Source organism: Pleurodeles waltl, chromosome 3_1 (genome assembly GCF_031143425.1).
Source record: "Pleurodeles waltl isolate 20211129_DDA chromosome 3_1, aPleWal1.hap1.20221129, whole genome shotgun sequence".
Classification (NCBI taxonomy): Eukaryota; Metazoa; Chordata; class Amphibia; order Caudata; family Salamandridae; genus Pleurodeles; species Pleurodeles waltl.
The window spans coordinates 1,677,827,393-1,677,848,936 of record NC_090440.1 but is presented as its reverse complement, the minus strand read 5'-3'; the positions used below and the strand labels follow the sequence as shown (position 1 = coordinate 1,677,848,936).

Here is a 21,544-nt window from a genome sequence, read left to right as displayed (position 1 = left end):
TGTGGCCCCTCCGCATAATTCTGTTAGTCCCAGGAAGCAGGAGGTCCCCAGGGTTGGGGGTCCACAAGACACCCCTAGTACAGTATATATATTTTGCCGCATGGAGGTGGTGGTCCCCGGGGCACGGGGGCCATGCGGCCCCCCGATATCATGAAAATAAAACCCCGGGGAGGTGGCGGTTCCTGGAGCAGAAATGAGCTTAGGAGAGAGGCCCCATGCGCCCCCCTCCTTTATTTTAAACATGCCCCCTGCACCTGGCCAACCTGGGTGCTTTAATTAAACAAGAGTTGGAGATCAAGCTTGTTTTTCTTACTAATTTTTACCACAAATTTGCGATGTCATCGCAAATTTGCATTAATATTTTTTTTTTAAAGTGCTTTGTTGCCCTGGCAGGATCCTTCTGGGAACCTAGCACCAGAGCTAAGTGGCCCCATTTCTTTTTTTTCACTTTTTCTTTTTAGCGACCTGGCTGAAGCTGAGTCGCAAGATGACTGCCAACCCTTCCTGGTTGATGTGTTGGCAGCCAATCAGAGCTCCGTCTTTCCCTGCAGGAACATGTCATTATTCGCAAAGTCGTTGTGGCCAGATACATACAAATTTGGATTTCCTTAATTTCTCAATAACTACTGAACGGATTTACACCAAATAACTGAAAGCATAATCTGTGTACCGAAAGCTACCTTTCTGCCAAATTTGGTGTAATTCCATCCAGAGGTTCAGGCTATAGTCATGTTCAAAACCCCTATTAGAATTAACATGAGAAATGCAAGTTTTTTTACCCCCCTTTTTCTCGGCCCCTGCTTGATGGATCACCCCGAAACCTTCCGTGTGAAACAAGAATCACTGGCACACTTTTTTTGGGGAAATTTCATGAAGATTCATCAAACGACGCCAAAGCTATAGGCAAGTCAAAAAATGTTTTTTCTATGGAAACATGGTCCTAACTATAACTACCTAGCAACTGGCAGTAGGTTATATACTTATATATATATATATATATATATAAGTAGTATTGAATTATGCAAATAATGTAAAAGAGGGCTGTTTTTATATTTAAGAATATCCACACAAACATATGTATATATATTATATACGATTATAGGATTAGGTTAGTGAATTAATAAAGAAACTTAAAATATTGCTAAACAAAGTAGGTTAAGGGGGGCATCAATACAAAAAAACTAAAACTATAAACACAAAGGTTTGTTTAATGGATAGTTACATCTTCATAAAAAAGAATAAACATTAATTATAAATACATTTTAGTACATTACTAATTACTACATTAAATACATTAGAAATTAATGCATTGTATTTATGGTTCAAATAACGGGTTAATAATATAAGATTATAATTGTAATTTAAATAACATGAAAAAGATGATGTAAACATGTGAAAATTAAAGTTAATATAGGGGTAAGCAATGTAATGGAACAATGTAAAGAATGACTGGACATTGTGGTAGTTGCAATTTAGTGGTGAGACAATACATTGGATGGGGATACAGTAATATATCACCTGGACGGGCTTTGTGCCTGGAAACCTCCTTAGTCAAGAATAACGCAAAAAGTACCAATGCGTGGCTGAGGATGTTTGCATACTTACAATCGCCAAACCTACTTCATTGTTTGAGCAATTAACATATACAAATGATGATTTATCGTTTATATTAGCACTTGGAAAATGGAAACCAGCTTTCTTTATGAAGACCTGTTCCTGCTTGGGCTATCAAAATCATTCAGTGATGCACTTGGCTACTGCTTGTACATTAAGGGTCCACTCCATCACACATGCACACCACAGCTGGCTCACGAAAGATGGAATCACGTTTGTGCATACTCTGTGAGAGCAGCAGATTTTCCTTTTAATGTATAGATCTGTCAGCAGTATTACTCTGCTGTACAATTTTGTATTTCTTTCTAATATACCAAATGTTCTTAAAATGGTCAGACAAGTGAAGGGAATTGACTTTCTAATGTGCCCATGAAAGACTATACCCACTGAGTCTGACTGCTGAGATTGTCTAGAGAGCAATCAGCCAAAATTTACTTTTTTTCTGATGTGCTAGCTTCAGGTCTTTGGAACATTTTCATTATGACCTCTACTTTTAACCAGCGTAATTTGCATGGCAATAAGGTGGTTTGCTGCCATTCTTTAAGGTTTAGCAGCACTTCAACTGTAACCAACCACCTACAGGTTTAATACTCACTTCTAGTTCAAGATGTGGGTGTAGGTAAGAAAGTACTGTGTCTTTGAGCTAGTGGCAGTCTCTGATGTGATGTTTTGTCTTGGTGTTTTTAAAATGGACACATGAGCTTATCGATGTATGAGTTGGCATTTAGTACTGCAGACCTGTCTGGGAAGCAAAGAGACACTGTGGGCCTCATTCCGATATTGGCGGGCGGCGGGCACCGCCACTTGGCCGTTCCGCGGTCAAAAGACCGCGGAGGCCATTCTGGGTTTCCCGCTGGGCCGGCGGGCGCCCGCCAAAGGAGCGCCCGCCGGCCCAGCGGGAAAGGCCCTGCAACGAGGAAGCCGGCTCCGAATGGAGCCGGCGGAGTTGCAGGGGTGCGACGGGTGCAGTTGCACCCGTCGCGATTTTCACTGTCTGCTAAGCAGACAGTGAAAATCCTGCTGGGGCCCTGTTAGGGGGCCCCACGACACCCATTCCCGCCATCCTCTTTCTGGCGGTGTAAACCGCCAGAAACAGGCTGGCGGGAAGGGGGTCGGAATCCCCATGGGGAAATCCGGCGTGAAACCGCCGGATCCCCTTTTCTGACCGCGGCTTTACCGCCGCGGTCAGAATGGCCCTGGAAGCACCGCCAGCCTGTTGGCGGTGCTTCCGTGGTCCCCGGCCCTGGCGGTCATGGACCGCCAGGGTCGGAATGACCCCCTGTGTGTGAACTAGAATTTGGGAGACAGTTCATTGGCTGTGGTGTACGGGGGAACTCTTCCCTGTTCGGCGGGGTTGGTCAGTGGAAACTGTTTATCTTATCATTCACAGATAAAAAGCGCCTTCAAAAGATGTGTTTTGTGCTCCTTTAGAACTGCAGGAAGGAAGTTGCAAGCCTGCTGTGTGGAGGGATAGCATTCCAGGTTCTGTGCAAAAAGTTTGAAAAGGCTTGCCTCAGGGTTTTTTTAATTGTTTTTTTTTTGCATTTCTTGATTTCCAGTATGGTAACATTTCATATTGGCTCCTTGTTTTGGATTGCCCCCGACATATTCGCTTTCTCTTGTAAGCGAGGGAGGACACTGTTCGTGACTTATGCACCAATTCCTGAAGCTCATGCAACCAGTATAGATAGATCCGGGCAGGAAAGATAGATTTGTATTTTTATAGTTTAGTTTACTTTGATGAGACATGCAGCAACATGAATAATGCTCTTTAGTACAGATATGGTTGAATTATGTATGTTGGAACGGCAGTTAATTCTCCAAAGGCGGGTTATCTCCAAAGGTGGCAATTTTTTCCTTGCCAACGTGGATTTTGAATGACAAGATACAGCCCATGAAGGATCTGCATAATTTTGCCCTCATGGTGAGTTATGATTTCAATCAATCCAGTTCGAAGTTGAAAAGGTGTCCTGGATTTGTGATTTTCTGGTGTTGTTTAAAATCAGCTTGACAACTATCTTGGTCAGGATCAGTTTAGAGGACTCTTGATATCCAATGCATGGATAATGTAACTGTAATTTTTGAGGCAATTAATGTCCTTGGTTGTCAAGACTTTCAGGTTAAGTTGGGTGTCGTGCAAATTTGTGAACCTCAGTTCCATGGAGACATGTGTTTACCACACTGGATAGAGTCGGAATATCTCTAAATTTGGAACGCTGTGATTTTCGAAGCCGAACTCGGAATCAGTTTATGGTTTTGGATTCTGACATATTTTACTAATGTTAAAGAGGTATTGCCTTGACTTCTGGCTGACGTTATGGAGCACATGACCTATATGGACCTGATTGTCACATTTAGATGCCTTTGAATCGAATTTGAAGATGACAAATAAAGTCTTATGGAATACTTGGACTACTGATACATATTACTTTGGAGTACTAAGATCTCGGACTGAATTTATATATGATTCTGGAAGGGGTAGCTCGGGGGGACCACTGTTTACATATTGGAGGTATATTACTTCCATGCGTTGTGTGTGGTGGCTCTTACGCCCTCATTTGAGCTCCTGGTATTTTGTATAATTTAGATAGGTAGGAATAACCTACTGGCACATGTGGGATAGTGCTGGTTGAGGCCTAGCCACCAAATTATGCATTTCCATAACTTGACTAAGATGAAGTACGTAGTAGTATCTCGCCTTATCCCAAATCTGACATGTCAAATGGGATGAATAATAGCGAGCCTGTTTTAATCTTTGAGCTGAGAGAAAGTCAAGTGAATGTCACCATTGCATCTCATGCCATCTAACACAAGTCCCAGATAGAATGGCCTTGACCCAGACGTCCCTCCTACATAAATGCTGCCTGCACATTGACTTTAGACTAGCTGTTCGGTTACATGCCTTTCAACATAAATATAACGGGAACACGATCTAAAGCATCCCCAAGACGAGCCTAACCCTACTGCAAGCCACCTAGAACAACAACAATTCCTAAGTAGGCAGATTGTGAAGTCATGCTAATTTGATAACTTACTCTTACTTGTACAAGTCCTCTACTGAAGTCCATCCAGACCTCAACTACATCCTCATTGGCATATTACTCAGAAGTTGTCTGTAGAAAGGACCCAACCTAACTGAAAATATGCTTGAGCTACTCTTACTAAGAACCACCCAGGGCACAAAATGCAAATATGTGTAGAATCCCTTGCTCCAAATTGAGGAGACAAGGAACCATCCTCACACTGCCCTAGTGCTCTTGAACACTATACCACCCTGGCTCTGGTGTGTGTACATGGTCTATTATCAATGTAAGAGCTACTATAAATAATGTTTTTTACACTTTTCTAAACTAACTCCCCTCTACTTCAACTTGCGCAATTCTTAAGAAGAGACACACCTGAACTGATGCCATTCTGTTGAGTATTGTTATCTATTCTTAATACCGTACTGTATCTCACCTCGTCACAAAAAATTGCTCCAGCACTCCGGAAGTATAACATCCATGCTGTGCATAATCTTTAAGGAATAACTAAATGGGACCCATTAATAACATTCCCTGTATTCATGCCCCTTTTGACACGCCCCGAAACTAGGATGCTGCTTTCTCTTGCTCTACTCAATTTTTGTATATGGTTAATGGTTTAGGGTGTATTTTCCCATGGGGCTGGTCCTTTTATAATTCCTTACACTATAATATCATTAATGACCCCCTACTTCTTAAGATTACCTTGTGGGTACAACACTGATGATTCCCAGTAGTATTCATTAGCGACTTAGCTGGGCTGATTGGAGATCAGATCGACAGTCCCCCACCTGCATAGGAGTCTGATGAGAAGTCTGGAATGAGTATCCAGTGTTGCCACCCTGGTAGCTTATGTGAGGTGTGTCCTACTTTTACAGTGTAGTAGTCACCGTTGTTCACTGTAGCTAAAGATAACAATGGGAACTCATTGATGAACCAAAATGTATCTTGTCTGATACTCTTGGTTTTTTTAATAACGGGCAAAGGGTTACAAGTATAGTATACATAGTATGCCAGATCAGGGGCTTTATATGTAGACAGATAGCATAAGGTATGCCCCTGCCTAACACCAAAGTTAGACACATTTATGTGCCATGCCAGTGAAAATGAATGTGGCACAATAAAACACATTATTTGGATCAAGTGTATGTTCTAGCACTGATTACCGTGGTGAAAAAGTCAAATTATATGTTATTACCAAAGTACAGTATAACTAACATATATAAATTGCTGCTTATTGCGTTGCAAATTGCATGCTTCTGTCATTTTTTCATCCATCTAAATTTAATTTTTTTAACTTACAAACAGGAGTTAAGACCTCATTGAGAAATCTCAGCAATTTGCACAGTAATTCACGACAGTTCAAAAGAATCGCCCCTCCCTCCCACTGTTCACCCCGCGAATAATCAACTATGTGTGCAGGTGACACATATCTAATTAGTCTTACAGCAGTCAAGCCTGGTATGTGAGTTAAGTGGCAAGTTACAAGTTGCATGTCCTACACCTCAGGGAACCAGACATAGAGATCTCAGGGATCTGGGACAACTAAGCAATATCCCTTTGTCCACTGGTAGTCTACCAGCGGTTGCCATTGGCCATCAAATTTGTGATCCATCTCGATTAGTGACCATGTCAGCTTCTCCACCCACGGCCAACAGTGTTGAAAGCTTTTCTGATGAGTCCTGTATCATAGGAAGGTTTGGAAATTTCTATTTCATCACTATCAATTGTTTAGCTGCCAATAGCATACTAATTATATGTCTCCGGTCTCCTTTTGCCATGTGGGAGTCCTGGAGGACTTATGTCAAGGATGAGCACTGCTGGGTTCAGCCTCAGCAGGTATCCAATGAACCCTCAGACATGGCAGAGGATCTCCTTCCAAAATATTGTTAGCTTTGGACAGGACCACCATATATGTATGGTATCTCCTCCTTGACCACATCCCGTCCAACACATTGCCTCTGCAGTTCCATACATCTGTTACAAGTGGATGACAAAATGTGTCAGTAAATTATCTTGTACATCAGCTCCCTGTTTTGCACACTCTTAATCAATGTTGTGATGTCAATTTATGTTTTCCACCAATAGGAGTGGGGCATGGGGATCCCCAGGGGCCGGGCCCATGTCTTCATGTATTGCCATTTTGTATTTGGCTCAACCTCTGACAGTTTTCTGTAAATATTGGAACTTAGCCCTATAGGGGTGTCATATGTCGCAAATAGCTTCTCTTACTTTAAGGGTTTAGTGGCAAACACTTTATTCAAAGGCAAGGGACCCCAATGCCTCAATTGAAAGTACTGCATGCAATCTTTTTCGTATAGTTGATATTCTAGCTTCCACTGGGTAAAATCCTTAATATTACTCCCTGAAAAAGGTCACCTAACATTCTGCACCCTTTATCCACCCAATTTGCAAAGGCTTGCCCCACTGTGCCCAGTGTGAATTCTGAGTTGCCAAACAATGGTGCAAGGGGAGAGGTGAATGTGGCGAAATGGGAACGCCTCGTTAGGGAGTCCCAGATGTCTATGGTCACCTTAATTATGTCCAAATAGTAGAAAACCATGGGTTTTGCGTGTTTAGGGAGCCAGGGTATCACCCATGGAGCCAGGCCCTGCACTGCCGCATCCATGTGAATCTAGTGGTATTCAGTCTCAATGATTGAGCATTCAAATAGTATCCAAAACTGAGCCGCCTGGTAATAGTTTTTAATGTCAAGGAAAACCAGCCCCCACAAACTCTTACAGAGAGTCTCAGGATTCAAGGTTAACTACGACAAGTTCTATATGCTTGGAATAGGTTTGGACCTGAAATCAAACAAACACTCTTGGCAATGTCTTCTGTCTGATGTGTGGCCAGCAAAAATCTGAAATATCTGGGAATATATATATGTACATCACATCACAATACAGCTAGTTATACATCTCAAACCTCCCGCCTAAAAAGCACTTTATATGTTTCAGACCCTCCCTGTCAAGTTACTCAAAAATGATACCCAGAATTTGCAGCAGGCTTTCAACCAATTAATTTGGGTAGGAAATCGGGAAAGAGTGTCCAGGAAAGTGCACAGGGCCCATAAGAGGTCTGCTCCTCTTTTGCCAGAGAGTGTGGTTGGTCTTTTGGATAAGTCCAAGATTTTGTAGTGTTCCTCCAGGTTGCGCATCACATGGGTTTTCAAATCCATCCGAAACCAGAGGGGAAAACTGAAATGTCCATCAGTATTGTATTTGTTGTCTGCCATATACGCTTTCACTCGGGCCAGAACACGCCTCTTATTTGGCGTAGCCTGTGAGAGATCCTGGTACAAGGCTATGTTTTGGTCGTGATAAGTAAGTTGATCTAATTTCCTGGCCTCCTGCATTATTCTGTCTTTCACCTGCGAGGAGACCAATTTTGCAACAATGTCACCACCTGGTGGTGGTCTACGGGCTTCCACTGTGTGAGCATGGACAATCAGTATGTCAAACACTGAGCATTCTTTGAGGACATATCTGAAGAGATTTCTGCAAACTAGGCCACGTGATCCCTCTCCTCAGTTTCTCAAACATTGCGGCTGCATCACAACTTGACCTATCCTCTAGATTGGTGCATTTCTTACACAGCTGTCACACCTTGTCCTTCACTTTAGTGCTAGCATCCTGTAGCTTCTCAATGTCCTCACTCATAGCGATTGTGTGATCTTCGTTAGTGGCTACTCATTCCCCCAGGGCTTGAAATTCTTTTGTTACTTGAGAGAGACCTGCCACTAGGTTGGATTTCAGGGTCTGCAGCTGGGTAGTCACCATATTTGAGATTTTGTCGTACAGATCACTGAGCCATGCCTGTAGCTCTTCCTTTGTAGTTGGAGTCCCTCCTCTTCTTTCTTTGAGTTCATGGCTACTCCCTCAACCAGTGTGACCCCCATATATTCCACTGAGCATTGGGAATATCTCAGGTTGCTTCAGGGATGGGTTACTTGCAGGCGAAATAACCCATCCAAGCCCTTGACTCCTTTCATCTGCCTACTGCCAACAGCCCCTCTTCTGCCCATGGTAGAGCATCACTTGAGGGGTGGCCTATGTGCTCCTTAGCTCCTGTAACCTCCCAGTCATCGCTGCAGCTTCCACAGCCTCCTCAATCACCAGCACCCCTGCCCCCAGCTCGCCCAGGCAGCTCACCACTTCTCCAGAGGGTCAGGTGCTCTTCACTGGGGTGCAGGTATGGGTCTCCAATGCTTCTGTAAGCTTCTCTAGGGAGGCCAAAACACAGACCTCATCGGGGGGACACCATGTCCCCACCATCGCTTCTGTCATTTTATAGAGGTGAACAAATGGGCCTAAACCTTATTTAAGGAAGTTTTTATCATGCTTCATGAAGTTAACCCCATGTGCTCAGTGTCTGCTTGGATACTGTTGTTTATGACTTCTACACATGTGAAAACAGCATGTAATAGACCACATAAGCAGATCTGCTTGAGTGCAATCAGGCATCATGACCCTCTCAAGGGATCTCCTCTCATGGTTGATAGAGCCTCCAATGAGAATAAGCAGCATTTTCTACTGTATACATTAAAATGCACATTATGAATGTGGTATACAACCTACAAGTAAGATAATATAATATAAGATATAAATATATAGAAAAGTAATAAACACTTGAAACCTTATATCAGAAACTGCAGCTAAATAAAGAAGGTACTTACCAAAGTGACCATCCAGATGAATAAATAGTGCAAATACGCTAAATGCTATTGTTGTGTGTGCAGGAAAAACAATAGCCTTGTCTCGTCCCTTATGATTTTTGTCATCAATTATGTGAAACTGAGATTTAAACAAACAATGAAAATGGGTTAGGAAACAATGTTAGATGCCTCTGCAATAGAACATACCAGGACAAGGACATTTAACACATTCTCAAAATTTACAATTTTTCCAGGATAGGACAAAGGTATAACAAAATAACAAAATATACATGTGTGCCACTTTACATCCAGACCACATATACATTTTCTATTATTACTTAAGTTTGTTTTCATTATCTTTGGGCATGAAAAAAAGGGCTTCAACCTCATTCTAAGTTTTAACGTGTGTGTGTGTGTGTGTGTGTGTGAGAGAGAGAGATTTTCACCAAGTTCCCTCCCTTGGCTGCTGTTTCGCTCTCTTCCTGTGAGGTTGGGGGCATATCTATCTATCTATCTATCTATCTATCTATCTATCTATCTATCTATCTATCTATCTATCTATCTATCTCTCTCTCTCTCTCTCTCTCTCTCTATATATATATATATATATATGTATATATATATATATATAGCACAGCCCTATTCAGGTGCAAGTGTCAGCTTCTCTCACCAACTTAGTTCAGGAAGACTCATCAGCCTGGTGATAGGCCATCAGGATAAGCAGGGTACACCACAGCTCCCTTTGTGTGACTGTCTAAAGTGAATGCACAAACAGCCCAACTGTCATCCTGACCCAGGCGGGTATTCCACAGACAGGCAGAGACACAGAATGGTTAAGCAAGAAAATGCCCACTTTCTAAAAGTGCCATTTTCAAACATACATATAAAAAAAACAACCTCATCAAAAGATTTTTTCTTTATTGTGAGTTCAGAGACCCCAAACTCCAAATGTCTATCTGCTCCCAATGGGAAATTACATTTAAAAGATATTCCAAGGCAATACCTATGTTACTCTATGGGAGAGACCAGCCTTGCAATAGTGAACGCAAATATAGCAGTAGTTCACTATCAGGGCATGTAAAACACACCAGTACATGTCCTACCTTTTAAATACACTGCACCCTGCCCATGGGGCTGCCTTGGGCTTAATTTAGTGGTGACTTACATGTAGCAAAAGGGAAGGTTTGGGTCTGGCAAATGGGTGCACTTGCCAGGTCGACAGGGCAGTTTAAAACTGCACACAGAGGGACTGCAATGGCAGGCCAGAGACATGTTTACATGGCTACTCATGTGGGTAGCACAATCAGTGCTGCATTCCCACTAGTAGCATTTGATATACAGGCCCTGGGCACACATAGTGCAGTTTACTAGGGACTTACTAGTAAATCAAATATGCCAATCATGTCTAGACCAATCACCAAAACAATTTAGACAAGGAGCACTTGTACTTTAGCACTGTTCAACACAGGATCAAAACCAAGAGGTCAGAAGCAAAAAGACAGGGGAAACCATGTCAATAGCTGACAGGTCTAACATGTGTCCCCACCAGCTAAAAGTGGGGGGAACTACCTAACCTCATTACTAAGGTGGAAGAACCTGGAAAGACTTTACGCTTGTGCTGTTTCACCTCAAATGGCCCAGACCAACAGTCTTGGAGAGCATGGGGCTCTACCAGGGCCATCACCCACACTTTCTGGTCAGGCTGAAACTCAACCAGAGAGGCATTCTGGTCATAACAGTGTTTCATGTCACCTGGCTAGCTTCCAGATTCTCCTGGGTGAGTTTACAAATGTGGGCTGTCTGGCTTCTGAAGGCCAGCATGTAACAGAATACATCCGGGGGTGGCTTCTTAGGAGCTTGCTGCCAGCCCTTCTTCACCAGGCCGAGAGGCTCTCTCACAGGGGCCCATATAGAAGTTCAAAAGAGCTGAAGCCAACCCCTCTTCTGCGGTAACTCCATATAGGCAAACAACAGGCATGGTAACAGGATGCCCCACTTACACCTTATGGCTTCTGAGAAACCCATAACCATGAACCTCTCAACCAACCCATTGCTTTGGGGGTGGTAAGGTGTGGTGAACTTGTAAGTAACATCACTTGGGGAAACCCACAAGTGGAAAGATCCCCATAAGTGCCCTGGCCACGGTGGATAGCTTCTGGATACAGTCTGGCATAGTCCACCAACACCAGGATAAACCTGTTGCTCATAGCTGTCTTGGGATCCAGGGGCCCCACAATGTCACTGCCCACCCACTCAAAAGGGGTGCTCACAACAGGAAATGGTTGAAGATGAGCCTTGCACCTTTTCCCAGATTTGCCACTCGCCTGGCAGGTTTAACAGGTCCTGCAGAAAGCAGCTGAGGTCTTCCTCACTTGGGGCCAATGGAAGTGGGTGACAAGCCTGTCAAAGGTCTTGTCCTGTCCCAAACGACCTGCCAGTGGCACATCATGGGCCAGACCCTGTAAGAAGGCTCCATAACACTGTGGTATCACCAGCACACTGTCTGCCCCAGGTTCAGCAACCTTAGGCCCACTATAAAGCAGATCATTCTCTCAGTAGATCAGGTAAGATCCAGAAGCATCACCAGCTGCCTAGGCTTCAGCCTGTTTCTGAAGATCCTCAAGAGCGGGGCACTCTTTCTGCACTGTGCAGAACCTCTCCCTGGTGGGACACCCTTCCCACTTCAAATGGGTCATCTCAGATATGTCCCCTAGTTTGGCCATTTCTTCCTCTGTAGGTTCCAGGGCGTACCCCTCAGGTTCAGCCTCCTCCAGGACTGTGGGACTCTCAGGGGCGGGTTTCCAATGCCTATTGTCCCTCCTTCTCCTGATAGGCACATGGGCCACTGTTTCAGGCTCCAGGTCCTTCTGATCACCCTCTCTGGCAGGTGGGACCATTTGGACATGCAGAACCACTCTGGCAATCCTAAAATTTCTAAGTGTAACCTGAGCTCCACCTCCTTCCAGGTGGTATGCTTCAGGTAGTTCCCTAGCAGACAGTCAACAGGCATAGATAGACTCACAGCTACCCTCAAGAAGCCTGAGAATCCCCCCTTTCTAAGGGAACCTGAGCTACCAAGCATTGGCGCTCACTGTTGTCTACTGCTGTAACCTCGTGGACCACATTAAGGATTACCTGCTCAGGTGTCAGCGGACAGTTGCCATACTGGCTCCCGTGTCCCTCAGAGCCTCCACCCGCCTCCCATTGAGGGTCACCCACTTCCTGTACTTCTTAGTGTTTTTTTTTTTTAAATATATTTTTATTATTATTTTATCGGCCAAGTGGCCACATTTTAAATAGAATACAGAATGTTACATTATGTTTCAACTTGCATGTACATATAGTTATTACGTATGAACAAAACGCGAGCCTCGTGTGCGTGTAACAACGCCCTGGTGTGGCTCAGCAAGTTGCACGTTTACATTCGAGGTGTATTCAACATTTGCGAAGTTGTTCAAGAAGCAAGAAGCATAGAGAGAAGAGAATAAGATAGACGCTGAGGTGGCTCCGGCGGACATACAACGGTAGGGGGGTGGGGGGGATCGACAGTGGAGGAGGGGAAGGGCCCAAGGGGGTGAAGAACCAGTCCCCGGGAGGGTCAGGAGGCAATCCAACTGAGGCATGCATGATATTTGTGCGAGCCTCCACGCGGCTACGCCCCATCAGCACATAGCCAGGCCACCCGCGACCACAGGGGACCAGCCCACCGCTGGACGGGGAGCGCCAAGCACGGGGGACGGGGCACAGCAGGAGGGAGCCAGATGGGTCCAAGGGCCCCCAGCCCACATATCTCCCAGCGCACCACAAGGCTACAGCGGTGCGCCCAGGGGGTCGCGCAGAAGGCGTCGCAGTTTTATACTGGTCCACTTTTTTTTTTTTTTTTTAAATTTTCTTTATATTGTTCCTTTTTCTTTCCCCCTCTCCACTCCCCCGCACGCCCTGTGCGCCCCACACATTAATGTTACACTATGGCAACCGCGAAGATGTCAAATCTCTCCTAACATTTATTCAGGGAGGTCGCACATCGTCTTTATTTTCAGCAGTTGTCAAAAACAAATTCCAAACCTCCAGGCCTTTAACTAGTATACCTTTATCCAGTAGATTCTGCAATGTCTGCGTTTCTGCTTTGGTCCAACGTATTACCTCTTTGCGCCACTGGGCCACACTGGGGGCGCCGGGGGCTTTCCACTTCATGGCGATCAGGCGTCTATACAGCACCAGTGCCAGGGCAATGCATTTATATGTACATTTGCGTTTCTTGGGGTGAGGTGTTATGCCCAATAGGCACACCTCAGGAGTAGGGGATAATGTGGTATTTGTCCATTCCGCTAGCAACGTTATTATCTCTATCCATGTGTTCCGGACTGGGAGGCATTCCCATGTCATGTGGTAGAATGTGGCTTCTTCTGTGTCGCATCTGGGGCATGTTTGCGGTGACCGGGGAAACATACGTGTTATGCGGTGAGGTGATAGGTAAGTCTGATGCACATAATTAAACTGTGTGTATCGGAAGCGAGGGTTGCGTGAAACCTCGCGAGTCATTTTCATTGCTTGGTCCCATGAGCTAGGGGATAGTGATTCCGGCAGCACACAGTCCCATTTACTTTTTGCCTGATCTTGTTTGTGTTCAGCCTGGACGGCGAGGGTATTGTATATATTTGAAATGCTTGATGGGGTGTTTATGTCTCCCAACAGTTCGTGCAGCAGAGGGGAGATATTTCATGTTCCGAGTTGCCTTTACTCCAGCACTCTCTCATTACCTTCCGAATTGCACCATAAGCTATGAAACCTCCCCGTCCGAGCGCATACGTATCGGCCATCGCTTCATAAGTTTGAAGTTGCCCGTCCTGGTAGATGTCACCTAGTGTAAGTATGCCCCTGCTAACCCATGTATTCAGGCCCACTTTGGCTGCTATTTTTGCTAATGTCGGTTGGGCCAGCAGTGGGATCCTCGGCGAGTACCGCGGGACTTTAGCGTTTTGCAACGCATATCGGCCCCAAGCCCAGTGTGCAGTGTGCAGCAGCACACTGCTAGTGTTCATTTGATCGGTGCGATTCATGAGGTATTGTACTATCTCTGTGCCTTCGAGATCCCGCAACACCCTCCGCGTCTCGGGCCCGGTTGGATTGCCAACCCATGTGGATATCCAATATACTTGGGCAGCTGCGTAGTACGCTTCAAATCTGGGGGCGCCCAGTCCCCCCAACCTGAGCGGTAGGAGGATCTTTGTTCATGCGACGCGTCTGCGGCCATTGCCCCATATTAAGTCCGTTAGTAAGGTATTCAGTAGTTTGAAGAAGGAGCTCGGAAGTGTTAAGGGCAGTGCCATAAAATAATAGAGTAGTCGGGGTAATACTATCATCTTTGCGATAGCTACTCTGCCCATGGGAGACAGTGGGAGTGAGCACCAGAAGGGCAGGGAGCCCCTCGTTGATCTGACCACCTGGCCGAGGTTACCATCCCTGAGATCTTGACTGTCATGGTATATGTTTACAAGTAAATATTTAAATGTTGTATAGCACCATTTCAAGCCTCCCGGACCCGCCGGAGTTCTCAGTACCTCAGGTACCGGGCGCATAGGGAATATGCAGGATTTTGTCCAGTTCACTGTTAATCCCGCCACCGAACTAAATTTTTCTAGGAGTTCCAGCAGACCCGGCAGGGCTACCACGTAATCTCGTAGGAAGATCAGCGCATCATCCGCATATAAGGATACTATCTGGTGCTTCTGGCCATCCAAGACACCCCACGTGGGGGCCATTATGCGAAGGCGGGCGGCCAGAGGTTCAATGGCTAATGCGAATAGTAGTGGTGAAAGCGGGCATCCCTGTCTGGTGCCCCTACCAATGTTAAATTTTTCGGAGATCGTATCGCCCGTCTTAACCCTAGCTGTTGGGTCAGTGTACAATGTTCTCACCCAACCAATGTACACCTTCCCAAACCCCATCCGCTTGAGTGTTTCTGTTAAGAAAGGCCATCCCAACGTGTCAAATGCTTTTTCTATGTCCAATGATACTGCCACCTGGTGACTGCCTTCTACCGGGGAGTTTCTCATTAGACGCAGTAAATTCCTGATATTGCTGAATGTGTTGCGGCCGGGGATGAAGCCTGCCTGATCCTGGTGTACCAGCTCTTACACACAGGGAAGCAGGCGATTAGCTAGTATTTTTCCAAGTAATTTTCAATCGGTGTTTAGTAGTGATAATGGTCTGTATGAGCGAACATCCAAGGGATCACGGCCTGCCTTTGGTAAAACTGCTATCAATGCCTCACGGCATGTTTCAGGGAGCTGGCCCCGTCCAAGCGCTTCCTTCAGCATTGCTAGATATGGGGCTAGAATCTGAGATTGGAACGTGCTGTAGTATTCTATGGGAATGCCATCGCTGCCGGGTGCTTTGCCATGTGTCAGCTGTAGCAGTGCACGTTGGATTTCAGCTATCTCAATCGGGCTGTCCAGTTCTATAGTTTGAGCAGCTGTTAGGCTGCCCAAAGTTATATCGCTGAAGAATTCTTCTAAATGGGTCTCAGTGGGTGGAGGCCGTGCCTGGTACAGCAAGCTATAATACTCTTTGAAAGCATTATTTATCTCAACCTGAGTATTGACTATCCGACCTGACTCCAGGCGGATAGCGCCTATAGGGGCGTTCCGGTGTTCACTCTTTATGAGCCACGCTAATAATTTACCGGATCTGTCGCCCTCCGCATGCGTGCGGGCCATGTGATATCGATAGTCGAAGTGTCCGAGGCGACTGTCTGTCTCGGACCATTTAGTGCGCAAGTTAGTGAGCATGGTCGCTGTTATGGCATCTTTAGCGAACTCGCCCTCAGCTAATTGAATTTCTTGTTCTAATGCTCGGAGTTCACGCATTAGCGTTTGCCGGACTCCCACTGTGGTTGATATGCATACCCTTCTTATGACTGTCTTATGTGCATCCCATTCGATGGCTCTTGAGGTGGCCGTCCCTTCATTTGATGTGAAATATGCTGAGATGTGTGCAGCAATGTCCTTCCTAAAAGGGGGGTCTTGTAATAATTGCGTTTGCAGCCGCCAGGTAGGGATGCATGAGCGAGGTCTTCCCCATCTTATTTGTACTATGAGTGGGCAGTGGTCTGAGATTACCCTAGCGGAATACTCCGCTTTTGTTATTTTATGCGTTAGATTCTGTGAGGTGAGGATGAGGTCTATACGGGTATGTAATAAATGTACTGGGGAATAATAGGAGTACACTTTTTCATGTGGATGCATGTGTCTCCATATGTCGACCAGTCGACGTTCTTCCATCCATGTGCCCAGCATTTGGGAGTTTTTTATTATTGGGGTGGCCACTAGCGGGGGATGTGATCTGTCCTTATCAATATGTGGGACACAGTTCATGTCCCCCCCCCATATGCATGATGAAGTTAGATCATTGGTTAATTGAGAGGTCTTGGTTTGTAAGAATTCACCTTGTTTGATGTTCGGTACATATAGCCCATTTATCACGAGTTCCTCCCCATCCAGTAAACCCCTTAGTTGTATAAACCTGCCCTCCTTATCTTTTGTGCTGTGTTGTACTGTATAAGGGACACCTGGCGCTATCCAAACCAGCACCCCTCTGGCTATATATTGAGCCCAGCCAGCACTTTTTTAACCGAGCAGCCTCTGTGGGTGTAATGTGTGTTTCCTGTAGTATTGCTATATGTATGTGGTGGCGTTTTAGGTACGCATGTATTCTGTGGCGTTTGCTAGTCCCGGCCATGCCCTTCACATTCCAAGTTATGAGGTTATAACTAGGTGTTTTATTCATTGTGTTATGATTAGGCACAGGGAGCTATCTGATCTGTACCTATCCCGCCCACCCACACCCACTCCCCCGGCCCCATCCCAGCCACCCCCCACCGGCCCCCAGCCCCCCCCGCCCCAGCCCCCCAGCACCAGAGAGAGAGGAGTAAGCCCATAGTGGGCTAAAGATAGACAAGAAAGAGATAGATATAACAAACAAAAGGATATTACGGACTGTATGCGTCCGTTAAATAAAGTGGCACAACCGGTGCCTAAGATGGCTTCCAGAGAAGTCAGTTCCATTCGGATACCGTACAGGTGTGAGGGGTCGTGGATTACTTGATGTCTAGCCCTTGGGAGGCCCACATGCAGGATATTTCACTCTTCTGCAGACCCATTCGCCCAAGTGCAGTTTACAAGGATTCAGTTGTAGTTATTCATATTAATGGCTATTATTCGCTGTGGATCTCGGGGTGAGGGCCCCGACGTCGGTGTTATGCAGCACCTTAGTTGCTGACGCCGTCTGCGAGGGGCCACAAATGGCAACTCCACCCCTTTAAAGTTCGTCTGCCAATCGCGGCGTGAGGTCCGGGCCCACCAGCAACGGGGAGGGGGATGGGCTTGTATCTCCCCCATGTGAGGTAGTGTCATTGGTATCCGTTTCACTCCTTGAGTCCAGCATCCCACGAGCGAATGAATTTGTGTCTTTTAATATTTGCGCACGGTCCAATGCCATTTGCGCTTTTGTTGGACGGGAGGATGTTTTAGTGCTTTTTTTCTTCTTTCTGGAGTTAGCAATGGACCATTCATCGGACACCGCGACATCCTTGGCTGGGTCGACCAATCCTTTAGCGTGGATCCAAGTCCATGCATCTTCAGGAGTGGGGAACATTAAGGTTTTCTCGTCCATAACGATGCGCAGACGCGCTGGGAACATGAGGGAATAAGTGAAGCCTTTCTCACGCAGGAGCTGCTTGATCTTGCTATACGCAATTCTCCTGCTTTGTACCTCCATTGTGTAATCAGGGTAGGCTGTTACCCTGCTGTTCTCCATCATGATCTGGTCAGACGTTCTAAAGTGTTGAAGGACCAAGTCTCTATCCCTATAATTCAAGAAGTGAGCTATTAGTGGTCGGGGAGGTGCTCCCGGCATCGGTGGTCTGCCCGGTAGTCTGTGTGCTCTTTCGATCACCGGTGTTGTGGAGGGGTACTGCTCTTTAAGTGTATTCCTCAGCCAGGCCTCTAAGAACACCTCTGCCTTAGGATGTTCGATTCTCTCAGGAATTCCGAGGAATCTGATATTATTCTGTCTGGAGCGACCTTCAGATTCCTCAGCCCTACGTTGTAGTTGAGTTATGTCTAGTTCAATTTTTTGCATTCTGGTTCTCATTTCTTCTACTTCGGGCTGAATAGTTTTCAGTGACGTTTCAGTGTCGTGGACCCTACCAGATAATTTGCGGTGGTCAGCTCGCAACAATGAGACTTCCTGTACTGCAGTGTCAATTTTCCCCTCTAACGAGGATTTAGTGTCCATTATTGCTTGCATAATTTTCTCAAATTGAAGGGAGTGCGTGCGTAATGTTTCATTCAACTGTAGCTGTGTGAGCGATTGCGCGTCCATATGGCTGGACGGGTGGGGAGGGTCACCTTCTCTAGTGGACCCCGTCTTGGGGTGTTTTGGTTTGACCTTGATTTCCGAGTTATTCTACAATAGTGTGTCACCCCTACTTTACCGGTCAGTAGTTTGCCGGGAGCTACCGCCCACGTCTTCGAGTTTCCTTCAGCACGTCTCTTAGTTCTTTTGGACTGTGGTTCAGGAGGGGGTTGCGTGTCCTTTTCTGATATTGGCGTCAGTTTAGTTTCACCGTTTACCCACTCCGACTTTGTTGTTTTGGCCCCAGTTGGTGTCTACCTGATCCACGTCAAGTGGCTCCCGCCGCTTCAGATAGCCAGCAGGACCCGGATGGGCCCAATGCCATGCGTGGTACTTCCCGCCAGAGGGGGCAGCACAATACCCAGTGCTCCCGAGGATTCCAGGTCAAAAGCAGTGACAGTGCCAATAGTGACGTCAGATGTCCGGTGATGGTCGGCGTCTGCCTGCGCAATGCAGCCCGGATGGGGCACTCGTTCCGCCAGAGATCCGCTGTCCCGTCTCCGGCCTCCCCGTCAGTAGAGCCCAGACGCCCAGCTCAATGCCAAAATGCCGACGTGAGCAGGATGTGAAGCGTGCACTGTGTAGGTAGGGCAGTTGGCGCGCCCGTTCAGTTTTTCAGTGAGCCATGAACGCCGTAGGTCCGCGGCGCCAGTGCCGGCCAAGGGTGAGAGCGTCGAAGAGGGCGCGGGGCAACGCCGTGCCTCTGCCCGTGCAGGAAAGTCATGGTGTTAAGGGCAGCGCCATAAAATAATAGAGTAGTCGGGGTAATACTATCATCTTTGCGATAGCTACTCTGCCCATGGGAGACAGTGGGAGTGAGCACCAGAAGGGCAGGGAGCCCCTCGTTGATCTGACCACCTGGCCGAGGTTACCATCCCTGAGATCTTGACTGTCATGGTATATGTTTACAACTAAATATTTAAATGTTGTATAGCACCATTTCAAGCCTCCCGGACCCGCCGGAGTTCTCAGTACCTCAGGTACCGGGCGCATAGGGAATATGCAGGATTTTGTCCAGTTCACTGTTAATCCCGCCACCGAACTAAATTTTTCTAGGAGTTCCAGCAGACCCGGCAGGGCTACCACGTAATCTCGTAGGAAGATCAGCGCATCATCCGCATATAAGGATACTATCTGGTGCTTCTGGCCATCCAAGACACCCCACGTGGGGGCCATTATGCGAAGGCGGGCGGCCAGAGGTTCAATGGCTAATGCGAATAGTAGTGGTGAAAGCGGGCATCCCTGTCTGGTGCCCCTACCAATGTTAAATTTTTCGGAGATCGTATCGCCCGTCTTAACCCTAGCTGTTGGGTCAGTGTACAATGTTCTCACCCAACCAATGTGCACCTTCCCAAACCCCATCCGCTTGAGTGTTTCTGTTAAGAAAGGCCATCCCAACGTGTCAAATGCTTTTTCTATGTCCAATGATACTGCCACCTGGTGACTGCCTTCTACCGGGGAGTTTCTCATTAGACGCAGTAAATTCCTGATATTGCTGAATGTGTTGCGGCCGGGGATGAAGCCTGCCTGATCCTGGTGTACCAGCTCTTACACACAGGGAAGCAGGCGATTAGCTAGTATTTTTCCAAGTAATTTGCAATCGGTGTTTAGTAGTGATAATGGTCTGTATGAGCGAACATCCAAGGGATCACGGCCTGCCTTTGGTAAAACTGCTATCAAAGCCTCACGGCATGTTTCAGGGAGCTGGCCCCGTTCAAGCGCTTCCTTCAGCATTGCTAGATATGGGGCTAGAATCTGAGATTGGAACGTGCTGTAGTATTCTATGGGAATGCCATCGCTGCCGGGTGCTTTGCCATGTGTCAGCTGTAGCAGTGCACGTTGGATTTCAGCTATCTCAATCGGGCTGTCCAGTTCTATAGTTTGAGCAGCTGTTAGGCTGCCCAAAGTTATATCGCTGAAGAATTCTTCTAAATGGGTCTCAGTGGGTGGAGGCCGTGCCTGGTACAGCAAGCTATAATACTCTTTGAAAGCATTATTTATCTCAACCTGAGTATTGACTATCCGACCTGACTCCAGGCGGATAGCGCCTATAGGGGCGTTCCGGTGTTCACTCTTTATGAGCCACGCTAATAATTTACCGGATCTGTCGCCCTCCGCATGCGTGCGGGCCATGTGATATCGATAGTCGAAGTGTCCGAGGCGACTGTCTGTCTCGGACCATTTAGTGCGCAAGTTAGTGAGCATGGTCGCTGTTATGGCATCTTAAGCGAACTCGCCCTCAGCTAATTGAATTTCTTGTTCTAATGCTCGGAGTTCACGCATTAGCGTTTGCCGGACTCCCACTGTGGTTGATATGCATACCCTTCTTATGACTGTCTTATGTGCATCCCATTCGATGGCTCTTGAGGTGGCCGTCCCTTAATTCGATGTGAAATATGCTGAGATGTGTGCAGCAATGTCCTTCCTAAAAGGGGGGTCTTGTAATAATTGCGTTTGCAGCCGCCAGGTAGGGATGCATGAGCGAGGTCTTCCCCATCTTATTTGTACTATGAGTGGGCAGTGGTCTGAGATTACCCTAGCGGAATACTCCGCTTTTGTTATTTTATGCGTTAGATTCTGTGAGGTGAGGATGAGGTCTATACGGGTATGTAATAAATGTACTGGGGAATAATAGGAGTACACTTTTTCATGTGGATGCATGTGTCTCCATATGTCGACCAGTCGACGTTCTTCCATCCGTGTGCCCAGCATTTGGGAGTTTTTTATTATTGGGGTGGCCACTAGCGGGGGATGTGATCTGTCCTTATCAATATGTGGGACACAGTTCATGTCCCCCCCCCATATGCATGATGAAGTTAGATCATTGGTTAAT

At 46.4% G+C, this 21,544-nt stretch overlaps 1 protein-coding gene across 2 annotated transcripts in view; it reads right to left on the bottom strand.

Moving 5' to 3' along the window:
* PJVK (pejvakin) overlaps positions 1 to 21,544 on the bottom strand; it is a 124,120-nt gene that overhangs the window by 27,876 nt on the left and 74,700 nt on the right. For both annotated transcript variants that reach the window (XM_069221368.1, XM_069221369.1), the window contains exon 4: positions 9,316 to 9,433. In XM_069221368.1, coding sequence (XP_069077469.1) covers positions 9,316 to 9,433 — 118 coding nt within the window. The remainder of the gene's footprint in view (positions 1 to 9,315; positions 9,434 to 21,544) is intronic.